Source organism: Dasypus novemcinctus, chromosome 3, assembly GCF_030445035.2.
Source record: "Dasypus novemcinctus isolate mDasNov1 chromosome 3, mDasNov1.1.hap2, whole genome shotgun sequence".
Lineage (NCBI taxonomy): Eukaryota > Metazoa > Chordata > Mammalia > Cingulata > Dasypodidae > Dasypus > Dasypus novemcinctus.
In genome coordinates, this window is record NC_080675.1 from 79,962,177 (window position 1) to 79,983,553 (window position 21,377).

Consider the following 21,377-nt stretch of genomic DNA (forward strand, 5'->3'; position numbering starts at 1 on the left):
TAGCAATGCTTCACTATGTGTTCATCAATTATAACAAATGTACCACACTAATGAAAAATGTTGTTAATGTGGGAAAGTGTGGGAGGGGGAAGAGGTAGAGTTTATGGGAATTCATATTTTTTTGGTAATATTTATATAATCTAAAGCATCTTTAACTTTTTTTTTAATTATTAAAAAAAGAGGGATCTAAGTATGTGAGAGTTTAAAAAATTTGGTCTTTTGGGGGGGAAAAACAAACACTGCTGCCATTTTCACCTTTTATAAAACTGAATCTAGTTTAATTATGCCAATTTGTTTGGGAACTGGCTTTCCATTGATTTGGTATGCAGTTAATCAAATAAAAGCCCCAACCACCTCATAGGAACATATATGAGCAGGAATTAGGCTATGCACCCAATAATTTTTAATTCACTTAGCAACTATCAACCTAGCAAGGGAAATATTTGAAATTCCACTATTAAGAATATGTGTAAAACACAATGTAAATTAGAGACCATGGTTAGTAAAGCAATGCTTCAATATGTGTTTATCAATTAACAAATGTACAACATTAATGAAAGATGTTGTTAATAGTGGAAAGTATGGGAGGGTATGGGGGTGGCGTATTTGGGAATCCCCTATATTTTCAATATAACATTTATGTAATCTAAAGCTTCTTTACAAATTAAAAATTAAAAAAAAAAAATAGAACACATATACACACACACACAAAGAATGCCAAAATAAACCAACGAAGATAGCATGACAAATTGAGAGAAATCAATGACCTAGGTAATTGATACAGTACAATAAATACTCATTTGCCATTACCTATTATAAATTTTTTAGAATTTCCCCACCATGTACTTCCAACAAGATATTTAAAAATTAACCTCACCTTGCTCTAATGGGCACACAAAAATGTAAAACACCTTTTTAAAAAATATTAATAGCTAACCCTAAATCTCAAATTGGAGTAATTTACCAAACATACTCAAAATTCTCCTGACTACTAAAAAGACTGACAGAAATAAATCTGTGTATGGTTGAATTTCATAAAAGAGCAATCTCTAGTTAGATGAGGCTGTTGGAGGCAAGGGATTACTATATAGCTCTTAGTAGAGTTTAGCATCTATTATCTCATTCCATCCTCACAACTCCATGATACAAAGTAGGTTAGGGAGTAGAACAGCCATTTCCTACAAAACAGCATTTCCTACAAAATAGCAAAATTACTTCCGACAGTACTTAACTACATAATCTTAAGTTCTAGAGTACAAATGACACTTTAAATAATAGTTTAAATTAATACCTCTTCTGGCCAACTCCAGGGACTAACTTTTGCTGCTAAACAATAATAGAGAAAATCCTATTTTGAAAGCAAAGATACACATTCCTCTTTGTAGAAAAGTAACTGCAATGTTGAGAAAGAACTGATAAGTACCACTGCAATCAGGATGTGTGAGGACTGATCTTGGCCCCAGTCTTGTGATCTTCTAACAGGAATCTGACTAGGAGTTGGATAGTGAGGTGATGGAAACAGGCTCACAGTTTAGGGGGCCCTAAGTAAGGCAAGCATGGGGCCAAGTATCATACTTACCTGCTGCTGCAGGGTGAAGTACTGGAAAGAGCATGGGCTTTGGGTTCTGAGAGACTTGAATTCAAATCCCAGCTCTGTTACATACTGGCTGTGTTACTTTGGGCAAGTTACTTAATCTCTCTGAGCCTCACTTTCCTCACCTGCAAAATGGAAATAATACCATTATCAAAGTAGTTACCCTGAAGGGCAGTTGTGAGGATTAAATGAGACAATCTGTGTAATACTTTCTGCAAGTGCCTAGCATATTAACTATTAACTCCTTCCTTTCTTGAATGATATCAGCTGGCTCTCTCTTAATATCTGGAGTTAAAGTAAGGGGGCAGTTTTCTGAATGATTCTACTAACCTGTCTGTCCCATTACCTAGAAACCAACCCTGGGAACTTTAACATTTAGCACCAGTTTCAAGTACCTGGTTATTATTCAAAAGAAGCTGCAGTGTCCAAAGAGCCAAATCTCTCTACATAAAACAATTATAAAATATTCCTGTCAGAATCTTGCTTGATCTAAAAGTATGTAAATAGATTCTAATGATCTGAAATACTATTACCAAAAAAAATCCCTATAAAAATGTTCTTCTAAGCTCCAGTCAATTACTAATTTATTGGCTCAATATTAGACTCAATAACTAAATACATATATTATTTTTAGTAAATAACCTTAGATAAATTGCTTCTGTAATATACTTTCCTATAAGTTAGTCAATAGTCCATAAGCAATACTTACTTTCCAACTGTAACACGAAATATATATATTTAAAATTCTACACGGCATGTGAATTTATAAGTCTAGGATCACAGGAAAGTAAATTTATTTAACCAAAGGCCCTAGAGATGCTTTAATTGGTAAAATTATATTTAACTAGCTAGCTTTACAGTGTTAATCATAATTTTTAATTACAGAATTTTTCAAGCTGAATCTACTTATTCCCTCAAAGAAATAATTCACCTTTATGTTTTGTGATTACAAAAGGACACATGTTTATTGTAAAAAGTGAAACATAACAGAAACATTTAAGATGGAAAATATGATTCCCCTAATTCTACCCCCTCTCTTTCTCTGGGAATAATAATACTATGATATATATTCCTCTAGATTTTATTTTCTATACATGTAATTTAGGCAAGTTTTCATAAGAATTATGGTTTTGGGGGAAGAGGGGAAATGAGGAAAATTCTTTGGTAAAATATGTTTGCTAATGTTAAAATATGCTTACATGCCGAGGGCAAGAAAAAACCAGCATATATTGCATAATCCATATTTTCTTACTCACAGTCTACAAACAAATATAAAAAAAAACAAAAACAGTAACCATCAGGAAAATGCCAATCAAAACCATAATAACATATCATTTTATAACCACTAGCATAGTTATAATAAAAAAGACAGAAATTAACAAATGCTGGTGAGGATGTGGAGAAAACTGGAGCACTCATACCCTGTTGGTGAGAACATAAAATAGTGTAGCCGCTGTGGAAAAGTTTGGCAGTTCCTTAAAATATCAAAGAGAGCTGCCACATGACTCAATAATAATTTCACTCCTAGTATATATCCAAGAAAATTGTAAACATAGGTCCACAAACTTGTCCACGAATGTGCAGAGAGGTATTATTTATAATAGCCAAAAAGTGGAAAAACAATCCAAATGTCCATAAACTGATTTGTCATCTATGGATGGTGAATAGTAATTTTAATTTTCTTAATTATACCTTTTTGTAATTTTCAAATTTTTGGTAAGGACTAGGAATATTAACGTTTAAATGAAAGAGAAAAACAATTATTTTTCAAAGTCCTGCTTGTGAGAATTTAAGCACTATTAGTTAATAGACTAGAGGGCTGACATGGACTTGCCACTTTGTCACTTAGTTATTCATTCATTAAACACCTGCTATGTGCTCCAGGAACTGTCCCAGCATGAGAAAAGAACAAACACAAGATTCCCCTGATAACTTCAGAAGATATATTATTCATCATAGTACCATTAACTGCTCTGCCTTAATTATGACAAGAAGTGTCTGAAAAACACTGAATTATTTCCTTAAGTTAGTTTTTGACTGTCAAGCCAATCATAAAGAGAATCTCTAGGTAAAATGTTACCGAGATAAAAATTAAAACAACAGAATTCCTTGGACATAGTCAACTGTTAAGTTAGAGAGGATGCAGTAGAAAAGTAGGAGGGATAAAAGCCATTATGTTCAAGTAGTGGGTTATTTCAATGATGCTCAAATAAGGCCTATTAGCAAAAATCTAAATATCTCCGAAATTTAAAAATCTCCAAAATCTCCAGGGTTGGTACACATCAAAATGTTTTCAGATAAATAACCTCATCTAAATTCTTGCTCAAGAGAACAAAACAAGGCATCTACAATTTTGAAAAACTTCACTAGCTATTCTAATGTATAGCCAGGGTTTAAAAAAAAAATCACTGTATTAAGCAATGACTCCTCAAAGAAAACAAGAAAAGGAAAAATCTGTACTATATTTTAAAAATAATTTTAGAGCCAGTGTAGCAAATACATTAGGCAGGAAAGATTAAGAGCAAGGACACTACATATACATATTATACTCTGAAAAGTATAGTTGAAAAGATGTAGGCTTGAACCAGAGAAGCAGAAGGCAAAATGGAGAAAAGGAAAAGTCAAGGGCTTCTTCATGAAGTAGAATCTACAGGACCTAACGACCAAATGATTGTCAGAGTAAAAGAGAAACGGAGAATAAAAATGACTCCAAGGTTTCTAGTTTTAATAACCGCTGGCTAGTGATGCCATTATGCAATGAATGGAAGGCAAAAGGGAAGCTGGTTTGAAAGTTAGGAAAATTAATAGAGAAAAGGTTTAAAGGGACTTAATAATTACTTATAGTGTTTCACTCACTAAGGATAATGAGTACATAGGTGTGTTCATTTTCATTTTATCTTTTTTTTAAAAATTCAAACATATATATTACAAAAAACTAGCAACAAGGTGTCAAAACTAAAAAACACACTGGTAATCACTGCTTTTAAAGACTTTATGTATAACATATGTCAAAATGAAAAAAGGAAGGGAAAAAAAAAAGGGTGGAAACAGTGAATTTGGTTTGGGACCTACCGAGTTTAGGGAAACCACAGAAGTATCGCCCAGAAGATGGAAGCTAGAAAAAAGATTTGGAAATGGTTGGCACGGAAGCCATGGATGTAGCTGAGAACTCTTGAGGAGAGTCTGTAGAAGACCATTTGCGTTTCAGCAACGCCTAAAGGTCAAGTGAAAGACGAAAGTCAACAAAGAATGAGAATACCAAAAGGACAAAAGTTTTACTAATTCCCTTTCCTTGGGCAAAGGCACACAGAAGAACTAATCAAAAAAAAAGTGCCAATTATGGTTCACCTTACTGTATCCTGGAGTGGCAGCTCCAGAATTTCCAGATTGGTGAGCTTAGGTCCTTAGGAGGCGTAATCTGTTTGGAAAGAGATGGCTTTGTATAACACTGTTAGAAAATACTAACTGGTAACATTAAAAAAATTTAGGACAGTGCCTAGAACATAGCACCATCATTGTCATTTTCTGCGCACTGTACCAAGCAAGTTACCTTATCTCCGTTCATGTACCTAATAAACTTATTAGGTATTTGGGGAAACTGAGGCTAGATTGGAATAGCAGCTTGCTCAGCTGCAAATCTCATAATGAACATATTCTTATTGATGTTCCCATATTCTCTATAGCTCTTTATAGCTAACTAGAGTTTCTCATTACTTATCTTAATATAATGGATATTTATGTGCCTCTCTCACTGTACTGTTAGCTCTTCAATGACAGTGCTTGTGTCATTCATTTCCGTTCACTTACAGCTAATAACGAGTAAACATTTTGAATTAAACATATAAAAGAACCCAGTAAGAATTAAACATATAAAAGAACCCAGTAAGAACAACATCAAAAAAATCCAACAGGGAAAGAGTTTCAAGAAATGGCTGGTCAGCAGCATCAAATGCTGAAGTGAGAGCCATTGGTATGAGATATCTTAATCGTCACTGGCATCAAGTTAATATCCATTATTCATTTATTGAACGCCTAAATATATACAAAACAGAGTGGTGAGCACTACAAACACAGAAAAGCTGGGTCTAGTCAAAAGGGTTTGGGGGCAGTAGCTTCGTCAAAATTCTTGACCAAGAGAGCAAAATATAGAGTCAGGCCTGTAACTGTGAACATCTTACTTGGCTAGGGTAATTTTGAAGACCATCCCAAAAGAACAGCGTATCTTTTAATAAAAGTTCTACTGGGCAACACGGTATCAAGGACCAGAGAAGCTCAGCCTCAGTGACGACAGCCAGTTGCCAGGGAAGCAGATTCCCTTTAAACTCCCTCGCCCCTTAAGCAGAGTCGGGGCTGTCTTTAGCTGTCCCTTCTTAGGCTGGGGCGGGAAAAAGCGGACACTTACCGCAAAAGGCACCACTAATGCCGTGCCCAAAAGGGCCGGGGATTCCTTCGCGAGGTCCCACGCTGTAGGAGGAAACCCAGGAAAAGGTGGAAAGCAGACAGACTAGTGCTATCCCAAAACCCCAAGTCTCGAACTACATAAACTAGGGTCCCAGAGCCCAGCACCGTGCCGCCAACTCCCACCAGCTGGAAGACCGACGACTGCCACCAACCTTCCGCCCAATGAGGAAACGTCACCACTCTTCGTAGTCCAACCTTTCAGGAAGAGGGTGCACTTCCGCTTCCGGGGCACACCTCGGCAGTCTTTTAATGCGTTTGCTGAGAGCGGTTACGAGAGTCCTTCTTTGTTCTGACAGGCTTTTAGTTTTAGTGTTCTACCAGTGGAAAAACAAGGGATCCTCTAGGGCCTACCTAGGGATGTGATCCCAGGAAAGAAGTCCCGCTTCTAGGAACTGCTCTAAGAAAAAGAGACTAGGCTGAGCACTCTCAGCTAAGAGTATAATGACGAGTAAGGGGGGGAGGGTTGCGTTGACAGTAGGGGATGCCTGGGCGCATATGAGGACTCTAGAAGGGGCAGGGCGTAGAGTTTTCGCAGCTGGAGAGGCGGGCTCCGTGTAAGTTCGGGTCAGGTGTCGCCACCCCCCCCCCCCCCCCCCCCCCGGGGTCTTTGCCCGCGCGTGCGCACTGAGAACCTGCCCCGCGCTGCTTTCTGCTTCAACATGGAATTTCGCACGGCGCGGTTAGCGGTATTGCGACTGCTGGGTAAAGTGGCTCCTGCAGACCGTCAAGCGCTGGTCCAGTGGATACGAACGACCCGTAAGCGACCAGAGCTAAAGGCAGGCGGTTGGGACAAGGATATGCTATGGGCGCCGACCTTGGGGACTTAAGCGGGGAGAGGCTGAAAGCCTTCCTTGTGGTCGCTGTGCTAGTCTCTGCCCTCTTAGGGGGCAGGTTGATGAGGACACACCTGTGACCTTGGATCTCTGGTCCAACGCTTGGGGTTGGTTGCAGGGAAACCTGACTCTGGGTTGTTTGTGATTTCGCTGCAGATTCGGGCAAATCCCTAGAACCTCCTTGTGCCTAACTTCTTTTCCGGGGGGAAAAAGAAAGAGACTATACCTTCCTCCCCATTACTTCTCCCACAGACTTGTGAGGATCAGTATGATACTACTTTAAAAAAAAAAAAGCACTTTGCAGGAGAGTTTTAAGCTGTAGAAGTTAAGGTTTTTACCCTCCAAGTAAAATCACCTATAGCTAGTGCTTTTCTCGTTTGTAAAACTGAGCAGTTTAATCTTGTTTAATAGCGGCTTTTCGGGGGTGAGGGATGGAGGCTTTGATTTAACAATAACAATGATAATAAAACGCACGCGTTAGAATTCTGGAAATGCGGTAATTAGGTCTAGTAATTGAAAGTTGGGATAGGTCTATCCTGGCAAAATGAAGCCTGGTAAGAGCACGTATTCCTTGTTTGATAACTGCCAGAACATATTATTACTCTGTACCCCTAAACTTTGATTGCCATGGTTATCTTCATCCAGTCTCAGCTTGAAATATCTCTGGTGATGACTAACAATTTTAGATTTCCAACCCGGACTTCTAGAACTCTGAGACGTTAGAGTCAATCGCTGGGTTTAGAATATCTAATGTGTATTATTATTACATGTTTTGGGGAGTCATTTTAGATAAGATGTCAAAGTAAAATTAACTTGGATGTCCTATGTTGAGGTTATCCTGGAAAGTATAGAAAAACCAAAGCCATACCTTCATATTTATAGATGCAAGCAAGATTATTTCAAGTTAGGAATTCCCAAAATATGCTGTATTATATCACTTCATTTAAATCCTGGATTGCCAATAACCTTCATCATATCCTAATTGTTTATAAAAACAGTGTCTATTCCATCTGTTTTTTTCCTGCTTTCCTAAGGAGAGGTCATTCTTTCCAAAGATACTGAGTGCCTAAAAAATGCCTCATACTGCCTGTCTCTGACTATCGCAAAATTATTAAAACATCCCTTCCCTCAAGAAGATTTCAGTTTTGTGGATCCATTTGTTATCTAAATCTAAAATTTTGGAGATAGCAATTGAAAGTTCATTTTTCAAAGTCAGGAAGGATTGAAGCATATTTGGGATGATAATTTTGTAAACAAGCACACCCAATATTGGTTAGGCCATACATTTTTACTTTTTTTAACATCAATTTTATTGATACGTATTAATAAAGCATGGAGTTCATCCAAAGAACATAATCAATGTTATTTGGTATAATCACATAGTTGTGTATTTGTCACTTAAATAATATTTAGAGCATTTTCATTATTTCGGTACTGATTAAAAAAAAAACAAGAAAGTTCTTCATCTCTCAATCTATGTTTCCCCTGCTGTATATAACTACTATTTCTGGCTATTCTCACACATTTATTTATTTACTTAGCAGTTTTATTGAGATATCTTTTCATACCATACTATCTATCCAAAGTGTATAATCAATGGCTTTTAGTATAATCACAAGTTGTGCATTCATCACCACAAAAAATTTTAGAACAATTTCATTATTACAAAAAGAAAATCTCTGCACTCCTTAGCATTCTTTCCCCAGCCCTACATAACCATTAATCTAATTTCATCTTTATAAATTGATTTATATTTACCTTTTTTATAAATGGAATCATACAATGTTACACAGTATATTTAGTTCATAGTAGTGCAGTCACACAGTATTTGTCCTTTTGTGTCCAGCTTGCTTCACTCAACATGATGTCCTCCAGGTTCATCCATGTTACCATATGTTTTATGACTTCATTTCTTACAACTGCATAATATTCCACAGTTTGTTTACCATTCATTGGTTGATGGACACCTGGGTCTTTTCCAACTTTTGGCAATCGTGAATAATGCTGTTATGAACACTGCTGTGTATTTGTCTGTTCGTGTCAGTGCTCTCAGTTCTTCTGCATATATATCCAGTAGTCACTGTAGGGTCAGGTGGCAAATCTATAATCAGTTCTTTTTTTTTCTCTCTCTATCCCCTTCCTCCACAGTTGTCTGCTTTCTGTGTCCATTCGCTGTATGTTCTTTTGTGTCCACTTGTATTCTTCTCAGCGGCATGGGGAATCTGTGTCTCTTTTTGTTTCATCATCTTGCTGCGTCAGCTCTCCATGTGTGTGGCACCACTCCTGGGTAGGCTGTGCTTTTTTCACACTGGGTGGTTCTCTTTACGGGGTGCATTCCTTGCCCGTGGCTGCGTCAGCTCTCCGTGTGTGTGGCGCCACTCCTGGGTAGGCTGTGCTTTTTTCACACTGGGTGGTTCTCCTTATGGGACGCACTCCTTGCCCGTGGGGCCCCCTTACGCAGGGGACGCTCTTATGTGCACGGCACTCCTTGCGCACATCACACGGGTCAGGAGGCTCTGGGTTTGAACCCTGGACCTCCCATGCGGACGCTCTATCAGTTGAGCCAAATCCGCTTCCTTCTATATTCAGTTCTTGAGGAACTGCCAAACAGTCCTCCAGTGGCTGTACCACCCAACAGTGGTACTTTCCCACCAACAGTGAATAAGTGTTCCTGTCTTCCCACATCCTCTTCAACACTTGTAATTATCTGTTGTTTTAATAGTGGCCATTCTGATAGGTATGGAATGATATCTCATTGTACTTTGGATTTGCATTTCCCTAATTAGTGATGTTGAACTTTTTTTTTGTTTGTTTCTGTTTTTTGTTTTGTTTTGTTTTTTTTTGAGGTACAAGGCCTGGGGATTGAACCCAGGATCTCATATGCAGAAAGCCAGCACTCAACCACGGAGCCACATCAGATCTCCTTAGTTGTTTTTCTGTTTGTTTGCTTGTTGTTAGTTTTATGTTGTGTTTTTTAGGAGGCACTGAGGACTGAACCTGGGACCTCCCATGTGGGAAGCATGGGCTCAACCACTTGAGCCACATCCGCTCCCCAAACATTTTTTCATGTGTTTTTTGCCATTTGTATTTCTTCTTTGGACAAATGACCATTCACCTCTTTTGCCCATTTTTTAATTGGGTTGTTTGGTTTTTTATTGTTGAGTTCTAACATCTCTATATATCATGGATATTAAACTGTTATTGGCCATGTGATTTACAGTATTTTCTCTCTTTGAGTTGGCTTACTTTTCACACTTTTGACAAAATCCTATGAGGTGCAAAAGTATTTAATTTTGAGGAGGTCCCATTTATCTATTTTTTCTTTTGTTGTGCGTGCTTTGGGTGTAAGGATAAGAGACCACAACCTACCTTAAGGTCTTTAAGATGTTTCCCTACATTTTCATTTAGTAGTTTTATGGTCCTGACTTTCATATTTAGGTCTTTGATCCTTTTTGAGTTGATTCTTGTAGAGGGAGTAAGATAAGGGTCCTCTTTCATTCTTTGAATTATACATATCCAGTTCTCCTAGCACCATTTGTTGAAGAGACTGTTTTCCAGTTAACATGGACTTGGTAGGTTTGTTAAAAACACTAGGCCATAGAGGTGAGGTTTATTTCTAGATTCTCATTTCTATTCCACTGATTTATGTGTCTGTCTTTATGCCAGTACCATGCTGTTTTGACCACTATAGCTTTGTAATATGTTTCAAGGTCAGGCAGTGAAATTCTTCCCACATCACTCTTCTTTTTTAGATTGCTTTTGGCTATTCATGTGTACTTTTCCCTCAAATGAATTTGGTAATTGCCTTTTCTATTTCTGTAAAGTAGGCTGTTGGAATTTTGATTGGTATTGCTTCGAATTTATAAATCAGTTTGGGTAGGACTGACATTCACGATATTTAGTCTTCCAATTCATGAACACAGAATGTCCTCCCATTTGTTTAGATTTTCATTGATTTCTTTTAGCATTGTTTTGTAGTTTTCTGCATATAGGTCTTATACATCTTTGGTGAAATTGATTCCTAGGTATTTGAGTCTTTTTGTTGCTATTGTAAATGGAATTTTACCCCTGATTTCCTCCTTAGATGGTTCAATACTAGTGCACAAAAATATTACTGATTTTTGCTTGTTGACCTTTGTGGCAGTTTGATATTGTTTATGAATTCCAAAAATAGATATTAGGTTATGTTTTTAAACTGGTCTGTCCCTCTGGGCATATTAGTTTATGTTGGATTCAGAGGTTTCACTTTTACTTGATGACATAATGATTAAGGTTGATAGGGCCACATCAGTAAGATGTTACATCCCCACCCACTTGGTGGGCAGGGACTCTCAGAGAAAAGACATGGTAGAGAACTGAGTTTGAAGTTTTAATGCTTGAGCCTGGGAAGTAAGCACACAGAGGAGCAGAGGAAAGGCTTGATTAGACATGGCAGAGGCCCTGGGAGGAGAGACAAGCCTTTTGCCTTAAAGTCTAAAGCTGGCCTTGTGGGGAAAGCAGAGCAACTGGGCCTGGAGAGAAACAAGCCCCAAGAAGAGAGGAACCCAGGAAGCCTGAACCCTTGCAGATACTGGGAGCCATCTTGCTCCAACACATGGCAATAGACTGGTGAGGGAAGTAACTTATGCTTTATGGCCAGGTAACTGTAAGCTTCTACCCCAAATAAACACCCTTTATAAAAACCAACCAGAGAAGCAGATTTGGCTCGATGAATAGAGCATCTGCTTACCACATGGGAGGGCCAGGGTTCAAACCCAGGGCCTCCTAACCTGTGTGATGAGCTGGCCCACGTGCAATGCTCATGCATGCAAGGAGTGCCGTGCCACACAGTGTCCCCCCATAGAGGAGCCCCATGCGCAAGGTGTGCGCCCTGTAAGGAGATCCACTCAGCGCAAAAAAAAGTGCAACCTGCCCAGGAGTGGCACCACACACACAGAGAGCTGACACAGCAAGATGACGCAACAAAAAGACACAGATTCCCCGTGCCGCTGACAAGAATACAAGTGGACACAGAATAACACACAGCAAATGGACACAGAGCAGACAACTGGAGCACGGAAGGGGAGAGAAATAAATTTTAAAAAATAAAAATAAAATCTTAAAAAAAAAAAACAACCAAGGGAAGCATATGTGTCTCAAGTGATTGGGCTCGTGCTTACCATATGGGAGGTCCAGGGTTCAATTCCTGGTACCTCCTGGTGAAGGCATGCTGGCCCACATGGCAACTGGCCCAAGCGGAGAGCTGGCTCACATGGCATGCTGGCCCACATGGAGTGCTGGCCCACAAAGAAGTGCTGGCCCACGCGGAGAGCTGGTGCAGCAATATGACAAAATAAAAAGAGACATGGGAGAGACAATAAGAGGCACTATAGACCAGGGAACTGAGGTCGCACAAACAATTAAGCGCCTCTTTCCCACTCCGGAAGTTCCCAGGATCAATTCCTGGTGCTGCCTAAAGAGAAGACAAGCAAACATAGAAGAACACAAGCTAATGGACACAGAGAGCAGACAGTGATTGCAAACAATGGGGGGGGGGGGGGTTAAAAAAAAAACTTCAAAAAAAAACCCTATTTCTGGTATTTTGCATCAGCACCCCTTTTGCTGACTAATGCAGCCTTGTGTCCAAGTAGCTTTGTTGTAGACATTTCAGAATTTTCTAAATATGTGATCATGTAATCTGAAAGTAGTAAGTTTTAGTTCCTCTTTTCCTATTTGGATACCTTTAATTTTTTTTTTTTCTTGTCTAATTGCTCTAGCTAGAACTTTTAGTACAATGTTGAATAAAAATGGTGACAGTGGGCATCTTTATCTTGTTCCTGTTCTTAGGAGGAAAGCTTTCAGAAGCCTTTCCCCACTGAGTATGATGTTGGCTGTGGGTTTTTCATATATGCCTTTTATCATATTGAGTAATTTTTCTTCTATTCCTGTCTTTCAAAATTTTTTTTATCAAAAGATGCTGGTTTTGGTGAGTGCCTTTTCTGCCTCAATTGAGATAATCATGTGGTTTTTTTCCTTCATTTTGTTAATGCGGTGCATTATGTTGATTGATTTTCTTATGTTGAACCAACCTTGCATACCAGTACTAAATCCCACTTGGTTGTGATGTATAAGTCTTTTGATATGCTCTTGGATTTGATTTGCAATTGTTTTGTTGAGAATTTTTGCATCTATATTCATTAGCGCAATTGGTCTCTTATTTTCTTATAGTATCTTTATCTGGCTTTAGTATTAGGGTGATGGTGGCTTCATAAAATGTGTTGGTTAATTTTCTGTCTTCAATTTTTTGGAAGAGTTTCAACAGGATTAATGTTAATTCTCAAAATGCTTGATAGAATTCACTTGTGAAGCCATCTGGTCCTGCACTTTTCATTATTGGGAGATTTTTAATGATAGACTCAGTCTCTTTAATGTGATTGGTTTGTTAAGATCTTGTATTTCTTGTAGCATCAGTGTAGGTAACTTGTCTATTTCTAGGAATTTGTCTATTTCATCTAGGTTGTCTAGTTTGTTAGCATACAGTCTCTCATAGTATCCTCTTATGATTCTTTTTATTTCTGTGGGGTCAGTCATAACTTCCCCCCTTTCATTTCCAGTTGTTTTATTTGCATCTTCTCTCTTTTTATTCTTTGTTAGTCTAGCTAGGGGCTTGTCAATTTTATAATATTCTCAAAGAACCAACTTTTGGTTTTGCTGATTTTTTTCTGTTGTTTTTTGTGTTCTCAATTTCACTTATTTCTGCCCTAATCTCTATTATTTCTTTCCTTCTACTTGCTTTGGGATTGGTTTGCTGTTCTTTTTCTAGTTTCTCCAGTTGTTCAGTTAGATCTTTGATTTTAGTCCTTTCTTCTTTTTTAATGTAGGCATTTCCCTCCCAAGACTGCCTTCGCTGTATTCCATAAGTTTTGAAAGTTGTGTTTTCATTTTCATTTGTCTCAGTATATTTACCGATTTCACTTGCAATTTCTTCTTTGACCCACTGATTTTTGGGAGTGTGTTGTTTAGCATCTGCACATTTGTGAATTTACCTCTTTCCTGCCTCTTACTGATTTCCAGTTTCATTTCATTATGATCTGAGAAGGTGCTTTGTATAATTTCAGTCTTTTTATAGTTATTGAGAGCTGCATTCTGACCTAACATGTGGTCTGTCCTGGAGAAGATGCTTGGGCACTTGAGAAGAATCTGCTGAGTTTGGGTACAAGGTTCTGTATATATCTGTTAGGTCTAACTCATTTACGATATTGTTCAAGTTCTTTCATTCCTTGTTAATCTTCTATATAGTTTTTTTTTTTTTAATAGATGTGCCTATTTTTTTTTAAGATTTATTTTTTATTTATTTCTCTCCTCTTCCTTCCCCTCTACCGTTGTTTGCTCTCTGTGTCCATTCGCTATGTGTTCTTCTGTGTCTGCTTGCTTTATCTGGCGGGTGCTGGGAAACTGTGTCTCTTTTTTGTTGTGTCATCTTGCTGTGTCAGCTCTAGGTGTGTGCGGCACCACTCCTGGCCAGGCTGCGCTTTTTTCATATGGGGCAGATCTCCTTGGGCATGGGGCACTCCTATGCAGGGATGCCCCTGCATGACACAGCACTCCTTGGGCGCAGCAGCACTGCGCATGGGCCAGCTTACCACATGGGACAGGAGGCCCTGGGGATCGAACCCTGTACCCTCATATGATAAATGGACACTCTTATCAGGTGAGCCATGTCTGCTTCCCTCTTCTGTATAGTTATTCTCTCTAATGATATGAATGATGTATTGAAATCTCCAATGATTATTGTAGAGATGTCTCTTTCTCTCTTCAGTTTTGCCAGAGTTTGCCTCTTGTATTTTGGGCCACCCTCATTAGGTGCAAAGGTATTTATGACTGTTATATCTTCCTGGTGGATTGTCCCTTTTATTAATATATGATATCCTTCTCTATCTCTTCTAACTTTTTTTTTTTTTTTAGGTCTGTTAGTCCAATGACAGTATAGCTACCCATGCTATTTTTTGGTTACTATTTGCATGGAGTAGCTTATTCCACCCTTTCACTTTAGCCGGTTTTTATCCCTGGGTTTAAGGTGAATCTCTTGTAGGCAGCATATGGATGACTCAAGTTTTTTAATCCATTCTGTCTGTGTATATCTTTTGATTGGGGAGTTTAGTCCATCCCATGCAATGACATTACTGTAAATACGTTATTTACTTCCACCATTTTCTTTGTTGGTTTTCCTAAGTCTTACCTTGTTTTCATCTGTCTTTTTACACTTTTGGCTATCCTTTCTTCTATATTCTCATCCAACCCTTTCTCTCCTGTATTTTTCTTTCAGGCTGTAAGGCTTCTTTTAATATTTCCTGCAAAGCTGGATTCTTTTTTACAAACTTTCTTTGTTTCTTTCTGTTTGTTTGTGAATACTTTAAATTCACCTTTACATTTGAAGGATACTTTTGTGTGATAAAGAATTCTTAACTGGCAGGTTTTTCTCTTTCAGTATTCTAATTGTATCATACTACTGTCTTCTCATCTCCATGGTTTCTGATGAGAAATTCACACATTGTGATGGTATGCTTCTCCCTTGCCACTCTCAGGGTTTTCTCTTTATCTTTGACATTTGACATTCTGAGTAGTATGTGTCTTAGAGTAGGTCTCTTTGGATTTATTGGGATACTCTGTGCCTCTTAGACATGCTAATTTATTTCTTTCATGAGAGCTGGGAAATTTTCAGCCATTATTTCCTCAGATACTCTTTCTGCCCCCTTTCCCTTCTCTCCTTCTGGAACTCCTATAACACATATGTTGTGTTTCATGTTATCATTCAACTCCCTGAGCCCCTGCTCAATTTTTCCATTCTTTTCTGTCTCCAGTCTTTTCAATTTCAGCTGTTCTGTCTTTAGTGTCACTTACTCTTCTGTCATTTCGAGTCTGCTGTCGTATGCCTCTAATGTGTTTTTTTATCTCACCTATTGTGTCTTTCATTTCTGTGAGCTCTGTTACTATATTCTATCCAGGTTTTCAAATTCTTCCTTGTGCTTACTCAGTGTTTTCTTTTTTTAAAAGGAGGAACCAGGGAATGAGCCTGGGGCTTTGTACATGGGAGGCCGGAGTTCAACCACTGAGCTACAATTGCTCCCCCTCAATGTCAGCTTCTTTTTTTTTTTTTAAGATTTTATTTATTTATTTCTCCCCATTCCCTCATTGTTTACACTTGCTGTGTCTGTTTATTTTCTTTGTTTCTTTAGGAGGGACCAAGAACCAAACCCAGGACCTCTGGTGTGGGATGGAGATGCCGAATGACTCAAGCCACTCTGTTCCCTGCTTTGTTGTATCTCTCATTATGTTCTTCCTCCTGTGTCTCTTTTTGCACCAGCTTGCTGTGCCTGCCTGTTGTGTCAGCTCACTGTCTTGCCTGTCTTCTCTAGGATATACCAGGAACCTCTGCTACTTGCTTTGTTGTGTCGCTCATGTTTTCTTCTAGTTGCATCATCTTGTTGTATCAGCTTGCCACGCCTGCCCACCGCATCAGCTTGCTGTCCTCTTTAGGAGGTACTGGGAACCAAACCACAGACTTCCCATGTGGTAGGTGGGAGCTCAGTCGTGGGAACCACATCTACTTCCTACTCAATGTCTCTTTTTTTTTCAATCTCCCCCTTGCTGCATGTGTCCATTCACTGTGCATTCTTCTGTGTCTGCTTGTCTTTTCTTTAGGAGGCACTAGGAACTGATCCTAGGACCTCCGACATGGGAGCGAGGCATTTAATTGCTTGAGCCACCTCAGCTCCCTGGTTTGTTGTGACTCTCTGTTGTCTTTCTCTGTGTCTCTTTTTTGTTGTGTCATCTTGTTGCATCAGCTCGCAACACAGGCTAGCTCTCCCTGGCACAGGCCAGAAGCCTTCACCAGGAAGCCCTGGGAACCAAACCCAGGACCTCCTATATGGTAGATGTGAGTCCAGTTGCTTGAGCCACATCTGCCTCCCTCAGTGTCGTCTTTTTTTTAATTTAATTAAAAAAAATTTTTTTAATTTATTTCTCTCCCTACTCCCTCCCAAGTTGTCTGCTCTGTGTCCATTTGCTATGTGTTCTTTGTCCACTTGCATTCTAAGCGGCACTGGGAATCTGTGTCTCTTTGTTGTGTCATCTTGCTGCATCAGCTCTGTGTGTGTGTGGTGCCATTTCTGCACAGGCTGCCCTTTTTTCGCACAGAGGTAGCTCTCCTTGCAGGACACACTCCTTGTGCATAGGGCTCCCCTACTCAGGGGATACCCCTGCGTGGCATGGCACTCCTTGTGCATGGCAGCACTGCACATGGTTCAGCTTACCACATGGGTCAGGAGACCCTGGGTTTGAACCCCAGACCTCCCATGTGGTAGGTGGATGCTCTGTCAGTTGAGCCACATCTGCTTCCCGCTCAGTGTCGTCTTGATATGTTATCTCTTAACCATGTTGTCTTTCGACTCCATTTGATTTTGGAAATTTGTATGCATCTTGTTAATTGGTTGTCTCAAATCCTCTGTCTCTTTTGGTGCTTTGATATATTCCTTTTCTTGGGCCATGTTTTCCATTCTCTTGGTATAGCTCATAATTTTTTTGCTGATGTCATTCCATCTTATTAGGATGGTGTGGCAGTTTGATATTATTTATGAATTCCAAAATAAGATATAGATTATGTTTGTAAACTGATCGTGATACCCTTTGATTATATTAGATTCAGCTGAGATGTCTTTGGTTAAATTTTGTTAAGATTAGGACTTGATTCAACCTTGTCAGTAGAGTGTAACTGAGTTTAAGACCCTGCCCCCTTGGTGGGCTATATAAACGGACACTCACTCTAGGAGAACACAGAAGAAGATACACAGAGGAAGGAAGCTCCTAACATGAAAGAGGAGAGAACTTTAATCCTGCAGCAACAGGAAGAGAGATGAGCCATTTGCCTGATCATTTGCAGCTGAAGAAAACAGACTGGCTGAGCCCTATGCCAGCCTACAGCTGAGATCAGAAGAAGCTGGGTCCATGGAGCCTTAAGAGGAAGGAGGAAGGAGACACCAGGAGAGATCACCTTCCATCTTGCTTCAACACATGGCAACTGATTTTGGGAGAAAAATCAACCTTGAGTTGGACTCTTTAGGACTTTGTAACTGTAAGTTTTACCCCAAATAAATACCTTTTATAAAAGCCAACCAATTTCTGGTACTTTGCATCAGCATCCCCTTGGCTGACTAGTACAGATGGTAAGTTTACTCAGATAGTAAATTTCTCTCTCTTTCATAGGCATTTAGTGGTGGGAGGCTGTGTGTTACTGCTGTTCTTTGATTCTTGGTTCAACAGGGGTCTTTAATATTGTCCCTGTTAGTTGCTCAAAACTGTGCTCTGGACCCAATAATGGGTCTCTTCTTAGGGCCTCAGAAAGGGAGGCTATAAAGACCAGAAAAAAACTGTCTTATTTACTTTTAATTTCATCACATGCACTTCCTTTGTCTGCCAGCAGATGGCGCTCTTCTTTCAACCCTCTCAGTTCATTGCCTGGTCAGTGTTTTTGCTGCACAACGGACTGCGTCAGTGTGATATAGGTTCCTACCTGAAGGCCAAGAACCTTATAATTCAAACCTTTCCAGAGAAAGTGCTTCAACCTTTCCTGGCAGCCCCCTCCCTTTTCCTGGGTAGGAAACAATTCCACTCTCCTCTGTGTCCTCTATAATCCGTCCCAGTTAGTACAGAGTTTGAGAGGTTGGGATCTCTTCAATCCTGGATCTCTTTAGTCCTGTGCCGGCTCCCAAGGCAAACAATGGTGCATCCCCACCCATTTTGGAAGGGCTCGTGGTACACAGCAGACCAGATTTGTGGTAAAAAATGAATCAACCTTAGGTTATGTCCCTGTCTCTCCCCTTTCCTGGGGAGGTAGATCCTTGGGGCCCCCTTTGTCTGTAGCTGCTGGCCCTAAGTTCTGAGAATTCAAAAATGTCTATAGTGTAGAGGAGGGTACTGGCAGTAGCAGCTGTGGATTAACTCAAGTTTTGCTGGCACGATTCTTTTCCTTTGTCTTTCTCTCTTCTGGGCAGTGTCCAGCCTTCCCCTGGTATCCTAAACCTTAGAAGATTTTTTTTCCAGGCGTTTTCTGCCTGTCTAGCTGTATTTCTGGGAGAGAAGAGAGTCCCATGTCTTTCTAGTCTGCCATCTTCCTATATGTCTTCTAGTGACTCTACTTTTTTTTGCTTTCTGTACAGCAGACCATGTAGTCAGGGAAACTAAAGCAAGTTATCAAACAATTAGAAAATTAGTTTCTGAAGAAAACATGATTATTTTAAGAAATGATAGTGCCAGATGGATTACAATGAAGGAATGTATTCTATTATAAATCTTTAAAAAGTAGTTAATTTATATCTTTTTATGAAGCAGTTCTAAATATAACACAACCATTTTTCATCTTCCTAATTAGATTTCCTTCCAGAAATTGTTTTTATTTCTAGATTGTCACATGCATAACTTATTCGTATGACATTTGCATAGACTTTTAATAATTATAACTCTTTGACTTTTTATATCATTTAATGGAATAACAAGAGAAGATAGAAATTGAATATGATTCTGATTTTAAGTTTTATAGAGTTTATTAAAACTGCAAATCATCTGTATATTACTAAGCACAGTAAAAGAGAGAGAATAAAATTCTTTGTCTATGATGGGATGGTAGGATTATCACAAGTCCCTGGTCATTTGGATCAGACTGGTGAAACCAGAAACATATGTTAATGTCTAATATAAACTGAAGACCTATAAGACATAATGGCAGGAACCTACATTTTATCTTGGTACAGCTTAGGCCAAAGGTCTAGGAGACAACTGTGCAACAATATAGGAAGGCTGAGCCAAGTCTATGGGCAGAGCAGGCAGAGATAAAGTCCTTCCACCAACAAAAATTAAAACTAAAAAATAAAGCAGTACCTCAGCTCATAGATCCTGTAGTAAAGTGCCTGTTCTCTTTCTTGTGTGTCTATAAAGTGGGGTCTAGACTAGATTTCAAAATGTAGAAGAGTGACTTTATTCATTAAGTGAAGGGAGCTGAAAGCCAGAACTACAAGTAGGGTCCTCAATAGGCATATAAAATGTACATATGTATAGGAGCAGCAATCTATTAAGAAACTGTGTTTTCAAGCCTCTGAATCTTTCCTAAATATGCAAATACAAATGAGGAAACCATATTAAAACCCTGTAACAGTTTTTTTTTTTTTTTTTTAAAGATTTATTTTTATTTATTTTAATTCCCCTCCCCTCCCCCGGTTGTCTGTTTTCTGTGTCTTTTTGCTGCGTCTTGTCTTGTTTCTTTGTCTGCTTCTGTTGTCGTCAGCGGCACGGGAAGTGTGGGCGGCGCCATTCCTCGGCAGGCTGCTCCCTCCTTCGCGCTGGGCGGCTCTCCTTATGGGTGCACTCCTTGCGCGTGGGGCTCCCCTACGCGGTGGACACCCCTGTGTGGCACGGCACTCCTTGCGCGCATCAGCACTGCGCATGGGCCAGCTCCACGCGGGTCAAGGAGGCCCGGGGCTTGAACCGCGGGCCTCCCATGTGGTAGACGGACGCCCTAACCACTGGGCCAAAGTCCGTTTCCCTGTAACAGTTTTGATTAAGAATAAACTTGGGGAAGCAGACTTGGCCCAATGGATAGGGCATCCGCCTACCGCATGGGAGGTCCACAGGTTCAAACCCCGAGCTGCCCCACGCGCAGTGCTGATGCGGGCCACACAAGGGTGTCCCCTGCGTCGGGGAGCCCCATACACAAGGAGTGTGCCCCATAAGGAGAGCCGCCCAGCATGAAAGAAAGCGCAGCCTACCCAGGAATGGTGCCGCACACACAGAGAGCTGACACAACAAGATGACGCAACAAAAAGAAACAGATTCCCAATGCTACTGATAAGGGTAGAAGCGGTCACAGAAGAACACACAGCGAATGGACACAGAAAGCAGATAACTGGGGGAGGGAGGGGAAAAGGGGAAAGAAATAAACTAAAAAAAAAAAAATCTTAAAAAAGAAAAGAGTAAACTTGCAAAGGTTAGAAAATTAAGGTTTGCTATAAGGAAATTAACAAGATCATCAAGAAAGTATTTTAAATTATTAAAGAAGATAATAAGTGACTAGAAGCTTGTTGAAGCTTTGCTGTATCCTGTATTTTAAATATATCTTCACTGAACAGAATTAGAGATGAGACTAAGCAGCAACTACAGAGCCATTAGAGATTTCTTATAATTTGCACAAAGCTAAAATTCAAAGACTGGGACCAGTTAAATTTGTCAGGTAGTATACTGCTTCAGAGATATATTGTATTAGCATTGTGACAATTTGAAGTTCTTCTGTAAATCCCAGATAAGATCATGCTTTTAGAACTAATCCATTCCTATGGGCATGACTCCTTTCGATATAGATTAAGTTAAAGGACTTTTGATTAGATCACTTAATTAGATTGCTTTAGGGCCTTTGATTGGACTATGTCAGTGAGGCATGACCCAGGTTGGGTGTCTGCCTTCTT

The 21,377-nt window shown here is 39.5% G+C and overlaps 2 protein-coding genes across 15 annotated transcripts in view; one reads left to right on the forward strand and one right to left on the reverse strand.

Annotated features, from left to right (window-relative positions):
• LOC101428374 (signal recognition particle subunit SRP54) overlaps positions 1-6,294 on the reverse strand; it is a 91,166-nt gene extending 84,872 nt beyond the window's left edge. The window contains exons 1-3 of one of the 9 annotated variants that reach the window (XM_058293549.2): positions 5,997-6,237; positions 4,948-5,012; positions 1,580-1,719 (exon numbers count right to left, since the gene is read on the reverse strand). The gene's annotated coding sequence lies outside the window, so the exon portion shown is untranslated. Of the gene's footprint in view, positions 1-1,579; positions 1,720-4,942; positions 5,013-5,996 lie in introns of all 9 variants that reach the window. The other 8 variants (XM_012528775.4, XM_071213983.1, XM_058293550.2 and 5 more) reach the window with 8 other exon arrangements.
• A 317-nt stretch (positions 6,295-6,611) lies between these two features.
• Positions 6,612-21,377, forward strand: part of LOC101426633 (uncharacterized) — a 74,946-nt gene continuing 60,180 nt past the window's right edge. For all 6 annotated transcript variants that reach the window (XR_011648373.1, XM_058293554.2, XM_004467899.3 and 3 more), the window contains exon 1: positions 6,612-6,811. Coding sequence is in view for 4 of the 6 variants with exons in the window: in XM_004467899.3 (XP_004467956.2) it covers positions 6,715-6,811 (97 nt within the window). In the remaining 2 variants the exon portion in view is untranslated. The remainder of the gene's footprint in view (positions 6,812-21,377) is intronic.